Raw genomic sequence first — 17,940 nt, forward strand, 5'->3', positions numbered from 1 at the left:
ACACACACACATAAATACACACACACACACACACACACACACACACACATAAATACACACACACACACATACACATACACATACACATACATACACACACATACACACACACACACACACACACACACATATACACACATACACACACGTGCATATACACGCATACATACACACACACATACACACATACACGCATACACACACATACACGCATACACACACATACACGCATACACACACATACACGCATACGCACACACATACACACACACATACACGCATACACACACACATACACGCATTCACACACATACACGCATTCACACACATACACGCATACACACACATACACGCATACACACACATACACGCATACACACACATACACGCATACACACACACATACACGCATACACACACATACACGCATACACACACATACACGCATACACACACATACACGCATACACACACACATACACGCATACACACACACATACACGCATACACGCATACACACACACACACACGCATACACACACACGTACACGCATACACACACACATACACGCATACACACACACATACGCGCATACACACACACATACACGCATACACACACATACACGCATACACACACACATACACGCATACACACACACGTACACGCATGCACACACACATACACGCATACACACACATACACGCATACACACACACATACACGCATACACACACACATACACGCATACACACACACATACACGCATACACACACACATACACGCATACACACACATACACGCATACACACACACATACACGCATATACACACACATACACGCATACACACACACATACACGCATACACACATACATACACGCATACACACACACACATACACACACACACACATACACACACACACATACACACACATACATACATACATACATACACACATACACACACACATACACACACATACATACATACATACATACATACATACACACACACACACACACACACACACACACACACGCATATAATACACAAACACATATAATACACACACACATATAATACACACACACATATAATACACACAGACACACACACACACACAGACACACACACACACACACACACACACACACACACACACGCATATAATACACACACACACGCATATAATACACACACACACACATATAATACACACACACATATAACACACACACACACACACACACACACACACAGAAATATACATACATGTATACATGATGTATGTTGGTGTCTTTCAATTAAACAGATAGACAGTAAATAGATAAGTCTGCCCTCTTGTTCGTTTTCTTTTGGTTATTTTTGTTATTTACATATATATCTGTAGATTACGTTTCCATCCATATGCTTTCAGAGCACACATAACAGAAATGTATACACATACGTACATACACGTACACACATACAAACAGATAGGGATACACATATGAAAATACATTCTCTCTCTCTCTCTCTCTATCTATCTATCTCTCTATTTATCTATCCATACTAGTCTACCCTTTCGTTCTCTCTCTCTCTCTCTCTCTCTCTCTCTCTCTCTCTCTCTCTCTCTCTCTCTCTCTCTCTCTCTCTCTCTCTCTCTCTCTCTCTCTCTCTCTCTCTCTCTCTCTCTCTCTCTCTCTCCCTCCCTCTTCCTCTTCCTCTTCCTCTTCCTCTCCCTCTCCCTCTCCCTCTCCTTCCCTCCATCCCTCCTCTCCCGCCATCGTGCCCCCACTCTCCGCCCTCCCTCCCTCCTTCCCTCTCTTGCTTCTTTCCTCTATCCTATCTTTTCCTATTCGCAGGATACGGTGGATCTCTCTCTCCTCCCCTTTTCCTTTCCTTCATCCATCCAACCATCTCTCCCTTCCTCTCTTCGTCTCTCCGTCCGTGCCTCCCTTCCTCCTCCCTCCTTCCCTCCCTCCCTCTCCCTTCCCTCTCCCTCCCTCCTTCTCTCTCCCTCCTTCTCCCTTCCCTCCCTCCTTTTCCCTTCCCTCCCTCCTTCTCCCTTCCCTCCCTCCTTCCTTCTCCCTTCCCTCCCTCCTTCTCCCTTCCCTCCCTCCCTCCCTCCTTCCCCCTCTCTCCCTCCTCCCTCTCCCCCCCTCTCCCTCCCTCCCTCCTTCCCCCCCTCTCCCTCTCCCTCTCCCTCTCTCTCCCCCCCCCCTCTCTCTCCCCCCCCCCTCTCTGTCTCCTCCCCCCTCTCCCTCTCTCTCCCCCTCTATCTCTCTCTCCCTCTCCCTCTTATCCTATCCTATCCTAACGTATCCTATTCGCAGGAAATGGATGTTTTTCGTCCTCTCGCTTCTGGTTCTCGGGGTCGTGGGCGGGGATGTGGGCGTGGTCGAGGAAGTGGGGGAGGAGTCAGAGGCTGAGGATGGTAAGTCAGTTTAATTAATTAATTTTGTCTATTTTCCTTTTTTTCTTCTTTCATTCTCTGTATGTGTGTATTTGTATGTAGGTCTGTGTTTGTGTTTATGTAGGCTTATGTGTATCTGTGTTGGCCTGTGTATTTATGTATTTATGTAGGCCTGTGTATGTTTGTATTTATGTAGGCCTGTGTATGTGTTTATTTATGTAGGCCTGTGTATGTTTGTATTTATGTAGGCCTGTGTATGTTTGTATTTATGTAGGCCTGTGTATGTGTTTATTTATGTAGGCCTGTGTATGTTTGTATTATGTAGGCCTGTGTATGTTTGTATTTATGTAGGCCTGTGTATGTGTTTATTTATGTAGGCCTGTGTATGTTTGTATTTATGTAGGCCTATGTATGTGTTTATTTAAGTAGGCCTATGTGTGTATTTATGTAGGTTTATGTATTCATTTCTATAGGCTAATTATGTATCTATGTAGGCCTGTGTATGTGTGTATTTATGTGGGCCTATGTATGTACTTATTTGGGCCTGTGTATGTATATATGTAGGTCTATGTGTATCTATGTAGGCCTGTATATGTATTTATGTAGGCCTATGTATTTTTGTGGGCCTGTGTATGTATTTATGTAGGTCTATGTATATGTTTACGTAGGCCTATGTATGTATTTATATCGGCTAATGTATGTATGTATTTATGTAGGCTTATGTAGACTTATGTATTTATGTATGCATATATGTAGGTCTATGAACTTGTGAATTTATGTCGCTATTCTCGCCTCCTACCAAACCCCACCCTCTCCCCCTGCCAACCACCCTCTCCCCCTGCTAACCCCCCTACCCCCTACCAACTCCCCCTTCCTCCTACCCCACACACCCTTTCATCTACCATCCCCTACCAACCCCCCTCTGCCCCTCCCCCACCCCCACCCTCTCCCCCTCCCCCTACCACACCCTTCCCCCTACCACACCCTTTTCCGCTGGCAACCCCCACCCTCTCCCCTGCTAACCCTCTCCCCCTACCACCCCCTTACCCTCTCCCCCTACCACCCCCTACCAATCCCCTCTCCTCCCCCCATCCCCCCTACCCCCTACCACCCCTCCCCCTCCTCCATCTCCTCCTCCCCCCCATCCCCTCTCCTCCCCATCTCCCCCTCCCCCCCCATCCTCCCCCCCCCCCCTGCCGACGTTGGGGGCTCCCTCCTCGGCGGCCTCGCGACGGAGTGGCAGGAGGAGGGCCAGGCCGGGGAGCTGCGAAGGGCGGCGCGGGCGGCGAGGCGGCGGCCCAGGGACCTCTCCGTGCTCCTGTACCCGCTGGCCTCCACGGCGTCGCTGGCAGGCCAGGTAGGCGGGGTTGTGGGTTGTGGGTCGTTCGGGTTGTGGGTTGTGGATCGTTCGGGTTGTGGGTTGTGGATCGTTCGGGTTGTGGATCGTTCGGGTTGTGGGTTGTGGATCGTTCGGGTTGTGGGTTGTGGATCGTTCGGGTTGTAGGTTGTGGATCGTTCGGGTTGTGGGTTGTGGATCGTTCGGGTTGTGGGTTGTGGATCGTTCGGAGTGGCGCCCGCGGCAGGAGGAGGGCCAGGCCGGGGAGCTGCGAAGGGCGGCGCGGGCGGCGAGGCGGCGGCCCAGGGACCTCTCCGTGCTCCTGTACCCGCTGGCCTCCACGGCGTCGCTGGCAGGGCAGGTAGGCGGGGTTGTGGGTTGTGGATCGTCCGGGTTGTGGGTTGTGGATCGTTCGGGTTGTGGGTTGTGGATCGTTCGGGTTGTGGGTTGTGGATCGTTCGGGGTGTAGGTTGTGGATCGTCCGGGTTGTGGGTTGTGGATCGTTCGGGTTGGAGGTTGTGGATCGTTCGGGTTGTGGGTTGTGGATCGTCCGGGTTGGGGTTGTGGATCGTTCGGAGTTGTGGGTTGTGGATCGTTCGGGTTGTAGGTTGTGGATCGTTCGGGTTGTAGGTTGTGTGGATCGTCCGGGTTGTAGGTTGTGGATCGTTCGGGTTGTGGGTTGTGGATCATTCGGTTGTAGGTTGTGTGGATCGTCCGGGTTGTAGGTTGTGGATCGTTCGGGTTGTAGGTTGTAAATCGTTCGGGTTGTAGGTTGTGGATCGTTCGGGTTGTGGGTTGTGGGTCGTTCGGGTTGTGGGTTGTGGATCGTTCGGGTTGTGGGTTGTGGGTCGTTCGGGTTGTGGGTTGTGGATCGTTCGGGTTGTGGGTTGTGGGTCGTTCGGGTTGTGGGTTGTGGGTCGTTCGGGTTGTGGGTTGTGGATCGGTCGGGTTGTGGGTTGTGGATCGTTCGGGTTGTGGGTTGTGGATCGTCCGGGTTGTGGGTTGTGGATCGTTCGGAGTGGCGCCCGCGGCAGGAGGAGGGCCAGGCCGGGGAGCTGCGAAGGGCGGCGCGGGCGGCGAGGCGGCGGCCCAGGGACCTCTCCGTGCTCCTGTACCCGCTGGCCTCCACGGCGTCGCTGGCAGGGCAGGTAGGCGGGGTTGTGGGTTGTGGGTTGTGGGTCGTTCGGAGTTGTAGGTTGTGGATCGTTCGGGTTGTGGGTTGTGGATCGTTCGGGTTGTGGGTTGTGGATCGTTCGGAGTTGTGGGTTGTGGATCGTTCGGAGTTGTGGGTTGTGGGTCGTTCGGGTTGTGGGTTGTGGATCGTTCGGGTTGTGGGTTGTGGATCGTTCGGGTTGGAGGTTGTGGATCGTTCGGGGTTATGGGTTGTGGATCGTTCGGGTTGTGGGTTGTGGATCGTTCGGGGTTGGAGGTTGTGGATCGTTCGGGTTGTGGGTTGTGGATCGTTCGGGTTGTGGGTTGTGGATCGTTCGGGTTGGAGGTTGTGGATCGTTCGGGTTGTGGGTTGTGGATCGTTCGGGTTGTGGGTTGTGGATCGTTCGGGTTGTGGGTTGTGGATCGTTCGGGTTGTGGGTTGTGGATCGTTCGGGTTGTGGGTTGTGGATCGTTCGGGTTGTGGGCTGGGGATCGTTCGGGTTGTGGGTTGTGGATCGTTCGGGTTGTGGGTTGTGGGTCGTTCGGGTTGTGGGTTGTGGGTTGTGGGTCGTTCGGGTTGTGGGTTGTGGATCGTTCGGAGTGGCGCCCGCGGCAGGAGGAGGGCCAGGCCGGGGAGCTGCGAAGGGCGGCGCGGGCGGCGAGGCGGCGGCCCAGGGACCTCTCCGTGCTCCTGTACCCGCTGGCCTCCACGGCGTCGCTGGCAGGGCAGGTAGGCGGGGTTGTGGGTTGTGGGTTGTGGATCGTTCGGGTTGTGGGTTGTGGATCGTTCGGGTTGTGGATCGTTCGGGTTGTGGGTTGTGGATCGTTCGGGTTGTGGGTTGTGGATCGTTCGGGTTGTGGGTTGTGGATCGTTCGGGTTGTGGGTTGTGGGTCGTTCGGGTTGTGGGTTGTGAATCGGTCGGGTTGTGGGTTGTGGATCGTTCGGGTTGTGGGTTGTGGATCGTTCGGGTTGTGGGTTGTGGATCGTTCGGGCTGTGGGATGTGGATCGTTCGGGGTGTAGGTTGTGAATCGTTCGGGATGTAGGTAGTGAATCGTTCGGGTTGTAGGTTGTGAATCGTTCGGATTGTAGGTTGTGAATCGCTCGGGTTGTAGGTTGTGAATCGCTCGGGTTGTAGGTTGTAAATCGTTCGGGTTGTAGGTTGTGAATCGTTCGGGTTGTAGGTTGTGAATCGTTCGGGTTGTAGGTTGTGAATCGTTCGGATTGTAGGTTGTGAATCGTTCGGATTGTAGGTTGGAAATCGTTCGGGTTGTAGGTTGTAAATCGTTCGGGTTGTAGGTTGTGAATCGTTCGGGTTGTAGGTTGTGAATCGTTCGGGTTGTAGGTTGTGAATCGTTCGGGTTGTAGGTTGTAAATCGTTCGGGTTGTAGGTTGTAGATCGTTCGGGTTGTAGGTTGTAAATCGTTCGGGTTGTAGGTTGTGAATCGTTCGGGTTGTAGGTTGTAAATCGTTCGAGTTGTAGGTTGTAGATCGTTCGGGGTGTAGGTTGTAAATCGTTCGGGGTGTAGGTTGTAAATCGCTCGGGTTGTAGGTTGTAAATCGCTCGGGTTGTAGGTTGTAGATCGTTCGGGTTGTAGGTTGTAAATCGTTCGGGTTGTAGGTTGTAAATCGTTCGGGTTGTGGGTTGTAAATCGTTCGGGTTGTAGGTTGTAAATCGTTCGGGTTGTAGGTTGGAAATCGTTCGGGTTGTAGGTTGGAAATCGTTCGGGTTGTAGGTTGTGAATCGTTCGGGGTGTAGGTTGTAAATCGTTCGGAGTGTAGGTTGTAAATAGTTCGGGTTGTAGGTTGTGAATCGTCCGGGTTGTAGGTTGGAAATCGTCCGGGTTGTAGGTTGGAAATCGTCCGGGTTGTAGGTTGTGAATCGTCCGGGTTGTAGGTTGTAAATCGTCCGGGTTGTAGGTTGTAAATCGTTCGGGTTGTAGGTTGTAAATCGTTCGGGTTGTAGGTTGTGAATCGTTCGGGTTATAGGTTGTGAATCGTCCGGGTTGTAGGTTGGAAATCGTCCGGGTTGTAGGTTGCAAATCGTCCGGGTTGTAGGTTGCAAATCGTCCGGGTTGTAGGTTGGAAATCGTCCGGGTTGTAGGTTGTAGATCGTTCGGGTTGTAGTTTGTAAATCGTTCGGGTTGTAGTTTGTGAATCGTTCGGGTTGTAGGTTGTGAATCGTTCGTGTTGTAGGTTGTGAATCGTTCGGGTTGTAAGTTGTGAATCGTTCGGGTTGTAGGTTGTGAATCGTTCGGGTTGTAGGTTGTGAATCGTTCGGGTTGTAGGTCGTGAATCGTTCGGGTTGTAGGTTGGAAATCGTCCGGGTTGTAGGTTGGAAATCGTCCGGGTTGTAGGTTGGAAATCGTCCGGGTTGTAGGTTGTGAATCGTTCGGGTTGTAGTTTGTGAATCGTTCGGGTTGTAGGTTGTGAATCGTTCGGGTTGTAGGTTGTGAATCGTTCGGGTTGTAGGTTGTGAATCGTCCGGGTTGTAGGTTGTTAAGCTTGTAAGTTCTTGGTTGTGTGGGAAGGGTAGGTTGTTCAGGTTGTAGGGCAATTCTTGGTCCTGGGTAAATCCAAGTTGTAGGTTAAGCTTGTAAGCTGTGTCCCTGGATGTGTGGGAAGGGTATGTTGTTCAGGGAAGAGCAGGTTGTAGATAATGTTGTAGGTTGTCCCAAGCCGCTGTTGTTAAAGGTTGGCGTGAGAGAGGCGCGAATCTCCGGTTGTTCCAGTTGTAGAGTGCGAATCTCCGGTTGTTCCAGTTGTAGAGTGCGAATCTCCGGTTGTTCCAGTTGTAGAGTGCGAAACAGCTTTCCTTACGGGGGGGGGGGGATGTGCAGGAACCCACTGGGGTAAATCTATGGGTGTTTTGTGCCATGTTTCGGCCAAGCATCTCTAAGTGTCGTGTACTACAGCCTTTAAGACCACATAGCATGAGGTACGGAGAACTACGTAACTACATGTTGTCATCGGGTGTCTTGGAAGATGTGCTTATGCTGTGTCCTAAATTTGGAATGTGGCATCGCATGACCACATATCACATGTTACAATGCCCTTTTCCACGCCCAAGCCCTACGCCGGCCTGGTAGATGAGTAGATAAATTACTGGTTGTTCTTTTCTTTTAAATTATGTAGATCGTATAAATTTATATGGTTGTTCTTTTCTTTTAGATGTTATATTATAGATCGTAATAATGTTATGATCTAGAGTTCCACTGTAATACTAATATATAATGCTTTGACTATGCATCAAGTGTACCACAGCTTGCCCATGTTTGTGTAGTTAGGTAAATAAAGGACTAAACTAAACTAAAAATGCTAAAAAGAATAAGTTGAAATTGATGTATAAACTTTGTGATCAGTAATTTTGTGAACAGCATTGTAGTATTTGAATAAAGTAAGTCATATACATTATATAAAGTATAAAGGCTATAGATTGAATAATAGAATACAGTATATAGATTATATAAAGTAGATTATATCTAAATTTAATAAGATACAGTTTTTAAATCATGTAAAAGTATATAGTTTATAATCCATGTAAAATATCACATTGACACAGCTGTCTAAATCATACATCTATAGATATTTTATACATATATTACCTATACATATATATATCTATACCTATACATACATATATCTATTTTCAGATACTAATCAAAGCCAGATTATTCTTGTATTCAACAAAAGCAACTTTGCTTGCTTGTCAGAACGTACTTTACTTGGGCACACATTAAAGCACTCGAGTAGAGTAATTAATTAGCTGGTTTATAATCTTTTTTTTTTACGATGAGTGAATAATCATGACGTTTAATTGGTGAATCTAATTAATTTTATTGAGGTGTAAGAAGCGGGGTTTGTAGTCTTAATGTTTTGTTGAGAAAATGTTTTAATTTCTTTTATGTGCCGATAAAATTATAGTTTTACCGACAAAATGTTTAAATTTCTCTTATTTGCCGACAAAAAGTAGAAAAAAAGAACAAAAATCGCCTCTAACTTCACCAGCAGATGAATTTCTCTTTAAAATCACAGGAAAAAAATAGAAATAAATAAAGTAAAATAAAAAAGATAAATTGCGTCTCCTTTTACAATAACAGGAATACCCAACAGATGTAACGGTCTTAAAGCAATAAAAGTAAAAAAACAAAAACAAAAAATTCGCTTACCAACAAAAATCCAAGCAGACGCAAAAATGTCAAAACAACAACAACAAACAATAACATCAATAACCCCTCTCCTTTTGACACCAACGACTCTTAACACCAGCAACATTATTTCCAAATAACAATCACAACACCTACATTTAAATACAACACCACCAGTAACACTTTTCTTTTAATACCATCAAAACCCTTTCCAAACATCAAAAAAAAAAAACACGCCCTCTCAACACCAACAAAAAACAACAACACCCTTTCAACACCAACAAAAAACAACAACACCCTTTCAACACCAACAAAACTTCCCAAACGGACAACTTCACTCTCCGTCTCAACAACAACAACAACAACAACAACAACAAAAGCCACCCTCAAACCCTTCAACCCTTTGAACTAACCCCCCTCCCCTCCCCCTCCCCTCCACCCACGCCCACGCCCACAGATCGTCTCGTTCATCCCCAACATCGTGAGGGGCGTGGTGACGGGCGTGTCCTCCGCCGTGGACGTCTTCGGGATGGCCATGACCTTCGTGGGCGGCGGCCTCGCCTACTCCGCCAGCGCCGTCGAGAAGACCGGCCGGAGCATACAGGTGCGGTGGGCTGTTGTCTCTTTAATTAATTGGTTTTGAAGTGTTTTGCTTGATTTTTTTTATTATTATTTATTTATTTGTTCTCTCTTTAATTGGTTTTGAAGTGTTTTATTTGATTTTTTTTATTATTATTTATTTATTTGTTCTCTCTTTAATTGGTTTTGAAGTGTTTTATTTGATTTTTTTATTATTATTATTATTTATTTGTTCTCTCTTTAATTGGTTTTGAAGTGTTTTATTTGATTTTTTTTATTATTATTTATTTATTTGTTCTCTCTTTAATTGGTTTTGAAGTGTTTTATTTGATTTTTTTTATTATTATTTATTTATTTGTTCTCTCTTTAATTAATTGGTTTTGAAGTGTTTTATTTGATTTTTTTATTATTATTTATTTATTTGTTCTCTCTTTAATTGGTTTTGAAGTGTTTTATTTGATTTTTTTTATTATTATTTATTTATTTGTTCTCTCTTTAATTGGTTTTGAAGTGTTTTATTTGATTTTTTTTATTATTATTTATTTATTTGTTCTCTGTTTAATTAATTGGTTTTGAAGTGATTTATTTGATTTTTTTATTATTATTTATTTATTTGTTCTCTCTTTAATTGGTTTTGAAGTGTTTTATTTGATTTTTTTTATTATTATTTATTTATTTGTTCTCTCTTTAATTGGTTTTGAAGTGTTTTATTTGATTTTTTTATTATTATTTATTTATTTGTTCTCTCTTTAATTGGTTTTGAAGTGTTTTATTTGATTTTTATTATTATTATTTATTTATTTGTTCTCTCTTTAATTGGTTTTGAAGTGTTTTATTTGATTTTTTTATTATTATTTATTTATTTGTTCTCTCTTTAATTAATTGGTTTTGAAGTGTTTTATTTGATTTTTTTAATTATTATTTATTTATTTGTTCTCTCTTTAATTAATTGGTTTTGAAGTGTTTTATTTGATTTTTTTATTATTATTTATTTATTTGTTCTCTCTTTAATTAATTGGTTTTGAAGTGTTTTATTTGATTTTTTTTATTATTATTTATTTATTTGTTCTCTCTTTAATTGGTTTTGAAGTGTTTTGCTTGATTTTTTTTATTATTATTTATTTATTTGTTCTCTCTTTAATTGGTTTTGAAGTGTTTTATTTGATTTTTTTTATTATTTATATATTTGTTCTCTCTTTAATTGGTTTTGAAGTGTTTTATTTAATTTTTATATTATTATTTATTTATTTGTTCTCTCTTTAATTGGTTTTGAAGTGTTTTGCTTGATTTTTTTTATTATTATTTATTTATTTGTTCTCTCTTTAATTGGTTTTGAAGTGTTTTATTTGATTTTTTTTATTATTATTATTATTTATTTGTTTAGCTTTTATATTTTCTCTTCTCTTTTTTTCAGTTGGGTTTCAAATGTGTTATTCTATTTATTTATTTGTTTGTTTAGCTTTTAATATCTTCTATTTTTTTTCAGTTGGTTTTCAAATGTTTTATTCTATTTTATATTTACTTGTTCAGCTTTTATATCTTCTGTTCTTTTTTCAGTTGGTTTTCAAATGTTTTATTTGATTTTTTACTTATTATTTATTTGTTTAGGTTTTATATCTATTTTTTCAATTGGTTTGCAAATGTTTTATTTGTTTTTTTCATTTTTTATTTGTTTATCCTTTATATCTTCTCTTTATTTTCAATTGGGTTTCAAATGTTTTATTTATTTGTTTAGCTTTTATACATTGTTTTTTTTTTCAATTGTTTTTCAAATTTTTTATTTGATTTTTTATAATTCATTTGTTTATCTTTTATGTCTCTTTTTTTCAATATTGTCAATTTCCCTTCTGTTTCCGTTTTTTTTTCGGTCATTCATCAAAGTGAAAGGTCAAAACCGTTGAAAAATACCGACACCAACTCTCTTTTCAATTAGTCTATCGGTCATCACAACGGTGTTGGTATACTAGAATATAACAATTTATTCAAACCATAACCCAGACTAAGAAAATCCCATCCTTTAGCATCTCAAACATAAGAAAAAATCGTTAAAAACCGTTAAAAATAACCGCCATAACATCTCGACCAGAATATATCAACTACAGAAGTCATAGAGGTAGCCTTAAATAAAAAAAAAAATCTATTCACAAACCCATTAACCATAAGCTACGAAATTGCAACCTATTACATTTCAAAATAAAGAAAGCAAATTAAAAAAAACGGTAAAAATAACCGTCACCCTTCCAAACGATAATCAACAAACTACGAAAATTCCATCCCATCAAATTTCAACCATTGATAAAGAAAAAAAAAAAGTAAATAAGAGAAAAAACCGTTAAAAATAACCGTCACCCTCTCAAGCGGTAATTAAATACGAAAATCCCATCCCATTACATTTCAACCATAAAAAGTAAAGAAAATAATTGAAAAACCCGTTAAAAATAACCGTCACCCTCTTTCTCCTCAACCAGAACCTATCAGCTACAGTACTAACAAATCTCATAGTGGTATTAGTAGCTTTAAAGATAAAGATAAAGATAAAAAAAAAATAATAATAAAATCTATTCATAAACCATACTCCATTAACAAAGAAAATTCCACAAATAACGCAAATAAAATCAAAATCGTTAAAGATAATCGTCACCCTATCTCCTCAACCATAAATGAAGAAAAAAAAAATCGTTAAAAATAACCGCCACCCTCTTTCCTCCTCAACCATAGATGAAGAAAGCAAATCAAATGCAAATTTTAAAAGACCCGTTAAAATAACCGCCACTTATTCCTCCTCACCCATAGATGAAAAAAAAAAAAATCAAATCAAATTAAAAAAAAAAACGTTAAAAATAACCGCCACCCTCTTTTCTCCTCAACAATAGAAGAAATAAAAAAAAATCGTAAAAAATACCGCCACCCTCCTCCTCCCCAACCATAGTTAAAAAAAAAATCAAATCAAAATTTAAAAAAAGCCGTTAAAAATAACCGCCACCCTCTTCCTCCCCACCCATAGATAAAAAAAAAAAATCAAATCAATTTTTTAAAAAAGCCGTTAAAAATAACCGCCACCCTCCTCCTCCTCAACCATAGATAAAAAAAATTCAAATCAAATCAAATTAAAAAAAAAGCCGTTAAAAATAACCGCCACCCTCTTTCTTCCTCAGAGCCTCTCAGCTACAATACTAACAAATCTCAAAGCGGTATTAGTAGCCTTAAAGATAATAATAATAATAATAAATCTATTCATAAACCATACTCCATAGACTAAGAAAATTCCGCAAATAAAGCAAAGGAAAAACCGTTAAAAATAACCGTCATTCTTTCTCCCCACCCATAGTTTTTAAAAAAATCAAATCAAAATTTAAAAAAAGCCGTTAAAAATAACCGCCACCCTCTTTCCTCCTCACCCATGGATGAAAAAGTCAAATTTAAAAAAAGCCGTTAAAAATAACCGCCACCCTCTTTCCTCCTCAGAGCCTCTCCGCCGCCATGCCAACGGTCGTGACAGGAGGGCTGGTGGCTGGCTTGGGTCTCCTCTTCATGTTCCCCAACCTGCAGTCATGGCTCGTCTCCGGACTGGCTTCGACCGGACTCATGTACGGGGTTTTGGTGTCTTGGTATTTGGTAGAAGTAGTGAATAGAGTAGTTAGAGTAGTAGGGATAATAGTAACGGAAATAGTAGTGATAATGATGGTGATAATGGTATAGATGATGGTGATGATGATGATAATATAGATGATGATGATGGTAATGATAATATAGATGATGATGATGATGATAATATAGATGATGATAATGATAATATAGATGATGATGATAATGATAATATAGATGATGATGATGATAATGATATTGATATAAAAGATGATAATAAGAAAGTAATGATGATGGTGAAAATGATGATGATGATAATTAATCAAAATCTTAATAATGATAATGATGATAATGAAAAAATAAGGTGCAGAATATTCAATATTTAACGTGTTAAAGGGGAAAATATTTAACTGATTTCGTTATCATGCCTGCTAAATTAGCAATAGATTGTGAATGGGTTTACTAACTGATTTTATTCATGGGTTTTTAAAAAATCTCATTCAGTATTATATTTGCTGATCTCGTATATGCTATATCGATTCATACATCATAGGATAATTAATACTGTCTTTTTCTCTTTTTTTCTTTCTCTTATGAAATAGATTCCAAGGTATAGGTCGTGGAACAGTTTTTTTTTTTTTTTTTTTTTTTTTACTTTATCAATCTGTCTAATGGTATACACGCTGTGTTGATTCTACCCTCGCTCTAGTGCAATTGCAACACGAATTTGTTAAATGAGATTCTTTGGCAGCTACATTTTACTAGGAGAAAGGCTAGGTCAGTAGCATCTCGAGGAGGTGTCTTGACGGCGCCTGATTCTATTTTTGGAAAAGAAAACGGCACATGGGGTTTATTTTGATGACGTCACAAAAGTTACGGATCATTTTGGTCTCTTAAGTTTTAAAAAAGGATGGAATATAATTCTATTAATGGTTATATTTTCATCGAACAATCCTCAAAAGATCGGTTATATTGGTTATATTTGACAGTTTGTCTTTTATTACGTGTTGGCCATGACACCACCTCGAGTTGCTACTGATTCAGCCTTTCATAGTTTACTAGTCAGAGAATTAATTAAGGAAATTAACATGCATTTATTGTCAATTGTTTTTCCTAAACAGGGAGATTCTCTTTAAAAGTCGGGATTATCCGATTTTATTAATTGTATTTATCATTATCATTGTTGTGTGCAACTTGGTACTCTTAACGAATAGTTTCAACTTTTATTACTGTTATTATTTATCATTATTAGTGTTATTGTTATTTTTATTATTGTTATTATTATTATTATTATTATTATTATTATTATTATTATTATTATCATTATTACGAATATTATTGCTCTTGTTAATATTGCTATTATTATTATTATTATCATCATCATCATTATTATTGTTATTACTATTGTTGTTATTATTATTGTTTTTATCATTTTCATTATTAATTTATTTTTTATATTTGTTGGCAATCTTTTCGGACATTTTCTAGCGCAAATATCGTCACGTTTCACAAACCGTGATTTAGTCTTGACAATGAAATGAGTAAATTGAGGGAAATGGAGCTAATGCACAGTACTTTTCTCGTCTGAAATGCTAATTAACATAATTTAACTTAATTAACTTAACGTATTATTTTATCTGTTAACCTCGAGCCTAAAATATTCGTAAAGTACGTTGTTTTGTGAATAATATTTGGGATAATCATAATGGAAGAGTATTTTTTTTTTTTTTTTTTTTACTTTACGGAGAATTAGTTACTGTTTTTAAATCTGGAATATCATTGACCCTTCTTTCATTAAAAAGAAAACAAAATAGTTACGAGATGTGTTCAGTGGCTTTACTTTAGCTTTAGAATACATATATTTTAGAAATTGCATTGAAATGTAGATTATTAACTTGTATTATATATATATTTTTATTATTCATTTTTAGAATTGTAGCTAAAATGTATTACTTGCCTTTTCGACTCTTTTAGTTGTTTTAATGTATATCTTGAAGAGGAAATGTCATTAAAAATCATTTGTTTATGTGCTTTTTCGATAGTATTGTGAATTTTCCTTCAGAACATCGGTTATATTGGTTATATTTGACAGTTTGTTTTCATTACGTGTTGGTCTCGTGGGTAAATATGATGATATTGATATTAGTCATTATTCCTGAAGCTTTTGATTAGTGTGAAATAAAAAAGGGAGAAACTGTATATAAAAATAAACTAGTTACTCTGTCAGGAAGTGCATCGGAAAAAGAATGAAAGCTAGTTACCTTGTCTGAAAGTGTAAAGAGAAATATAAGCTAGTTACCCTCTCATCTTTTACTGTGGTTTTCTTTGATATTTGATGGGTAACTATTATATTTATCTTGAAAGTGGATTTCCTGTGTTTGTCTCTTAAATTTCTGCTATACGCGTTTCATTTTTTAATAGATACAATTTTTATAATACTAGGGGTAATATTCTTTTCAAATGTAAGTGTAGAATTATAATCTAACAACACATTAATGGACACAAACGCACACGCACTCAAATACACACACCTACACGCCCACGATCACACGCACACGCACACGCACACGCACACACGCACACGCACACGCACACGCACACGATCACACACACACATTTATTTATTATTATCATTAAATATCTTTGTCTTGTTTTTTGTTATCATTATTTTTTTTTCAAACCTTTATCAAATTTTCTAAACTCATACCGATCTTTTTTTCTTTCTTTCTCTTTCTCTTTATATTTATTTTTTCTCTCTCTCACTTCTTTTTTCTATTTCATTTCTCCTTGTTTATTTTTATTTCTTTTTATATTTCTGTTTTCCTTTTTTCTCTTTCCTTTATTTCCTTTTCTTACTCTGTTTTACTTCTCTTCTTCTTTCTATTTTCTTCTTCTGATTTTATTTTCTTATTTATTTCCTCGTTTATTATTTGTCTATTTATATTTGTTTTCTTACACACTTTTTTATTTCCTCTTTATTTTTCACTTTTTTTTCTATTTCCCTTTTCTTTCTATTCTTTTATCTTTTTGTTTTCTTTCTCTTATTCATTGTTTTATATTAATTTTTGTTCTCTCTCTTTTTTCATTTGATTTGTATTTATTTTCCTTTTTCTATTTTCTTTGTTATTTATTCATGTTTTTTTTTATTTCCTTTCCTTTTTCAATGTTTTTGCATTTATTTTTCCTTTTTTTCTACTTTCACCCTTTTTTTCTTCATTGCTTTTGTACTTCTCAATTTTTCTATTCCTCTTACGTTTACCCCTTTTTATTCTTTTAGTATTTCTCTTTTTTTCTATTTTTCTAACGCCTTTCTTGTATTTCTCATTTATTCCTATTTTTTCTAACGTCTTTACTGTATTTCTCAATCATTCCTATTTTTCTTTTTCTTTTTTTTTGTATTTCTCATTTATTCCTATTTTCCTAACGCCTTTCTTGTATTTCTCATAAATTTAAACCTTTTCTAACGTCTTTGTATTTGAAAATTATTTCAATTTTCTAACGGTTTTCTTGTATTTCTCATTAATTTAAACCTTTTTTACCGTCCTTGCATTTTTAATTTCCTTCAATTTTCTAACGTCTTTCTTGTATTCCTCACTTATTTCAATTTCCTAACGGTTTTCTTGTATTTCTCATAAATTTAAACCTTTTCTAACGTCTTTGTATTTTCTTGTATTCCTCACTTATTTCAATTTTCTAACGGTTTTCTAACGTCTTTGTATCTTTAATTCATTTCAAATTTCCTAACGGTTTTCTTGTATTTCTCATTAATTTAAACCTTTTCTAACGTCTTTGTATTTTAAAATTATTTCAATTTTCTAACGTCTTTCTTGTATTTCTCATTAATTTCAAATTTCCTAACGGTTTTCTTGTATTTCTCATTAACTTATACCTTTTCTAACGTCTTTCTTGTATTTCTCATTAATTTCAAATTTCCTAACGGTTTTCTTGTATTTCTCATTAACTTATACCTTTTCTAACGTCTTTCTTGTATTCCTAATTCACTTCAATTTCCTAACGGTTTTCTTGCATTTCTCATTAACTTAAACCTTTTCTAACGTCTTGCTATTTTAAAATTATTTCAATTTTCTAACGGTTTTCGAACGTCTTTGTATTTTTCATTTACTTTAATTTCCTAACGGTTTTCTTGTATTTCTCATAATTTTAAACCTTTTCTAACGTCTTTGTATTTTTAATTTGCTTCAATTTTCCTAACGGTTTTCTGGTATTTCTCATTTATTTCTATTTCCCAAACGCCTTTCTTGTAATTCTCATTAATTTAAACCTTTTCTAACGTCTTTGTATTTTAAAATTATTTCAAATTTTTCTAACGTCTTTAATTCATTTCAAATTTTCTAACGGTTTTCGAACGTCTTTGTATCTTTAATTCACTTTAATTTCCTAACGGTTTTCTTGTATCTCTCATAAATTTAAACCTTTTCTACCGTCTTTGTATTTTCTTGTATTCCTCACTTATTTCAATTTCCTAACGGTTTTCTACCGTCTTTGTATCTTTAATTCATTTCAATTTCCTAACGGTTTTCTTGTATTTCTCATAAATTTAAACCTATTCTGGTATTCCTCACTTATTTCAAATTTCTAACGTCTTTGTATCTTTAATTTACTTCAATTTCCTAACGGTTTTCTTGTATTTCTCATTAACTTAAACCTTTTCTACCGCCTTGCTATTTTAAAATCACTTCAAATTTCCTAACGGTTTTCTCTTTTCAAATCCCAGGCT

At 38.3% G+C, this 17,940-nt stretch overlaps 1 protein-coding gene across 1 annotated transcript in view; it reads left to right on the plus strand.

The window, feature by feature from the left end:
* Nucleotides 1–5,506: 5,506 nt before the first annotated feature.
* Nucleotides 5,507–17,940, plus strand: part of LOC113803187 (uncharacterized) — a 12,579-nt gene continuing 145 nt past the window's right edge. Inside the window, exons 1-4 of the mRNA XM_070117250.1 lie at nucleotides 5,507–5,621; nucleotides 9,496–9,642; nucleotides 13,083–13,204; nucleotides 17,938–17,940. The exon at nucleotides 17,938–17,940 is cut by the window's right edge and continues 145 nt beyond it. Coding sequence (XP_069973351.1) covers nucleotides 9,568–9,642; nucleotides 13,083–13,204; nucleotides 17,938–17,940 — 200 coding nt within the window. The 5' untranslated portion in view covers nucleotides 5,507–5,621; nucleotides 9,496–9,567. The remainder of the gene's footprint in view (nucleotides 5,622–9,495; nucleotides 9,643–13,082; nucleotides 13,205–17,937) is intronic.

Source organism: Penaeus vannamei, chromosome 40 (assembly GCF_042767895.1).
Source record: "Penaeus vannamei isolate JL-2024 chromosome 40, ASM4276789v1, whole genome shotgun sequence".
NCBI lineage: Eukaryota > Metazoa > Arthropoda > Malacostraca > Decapoda > Penaeidae > Penaeus > Penaeus vannamei.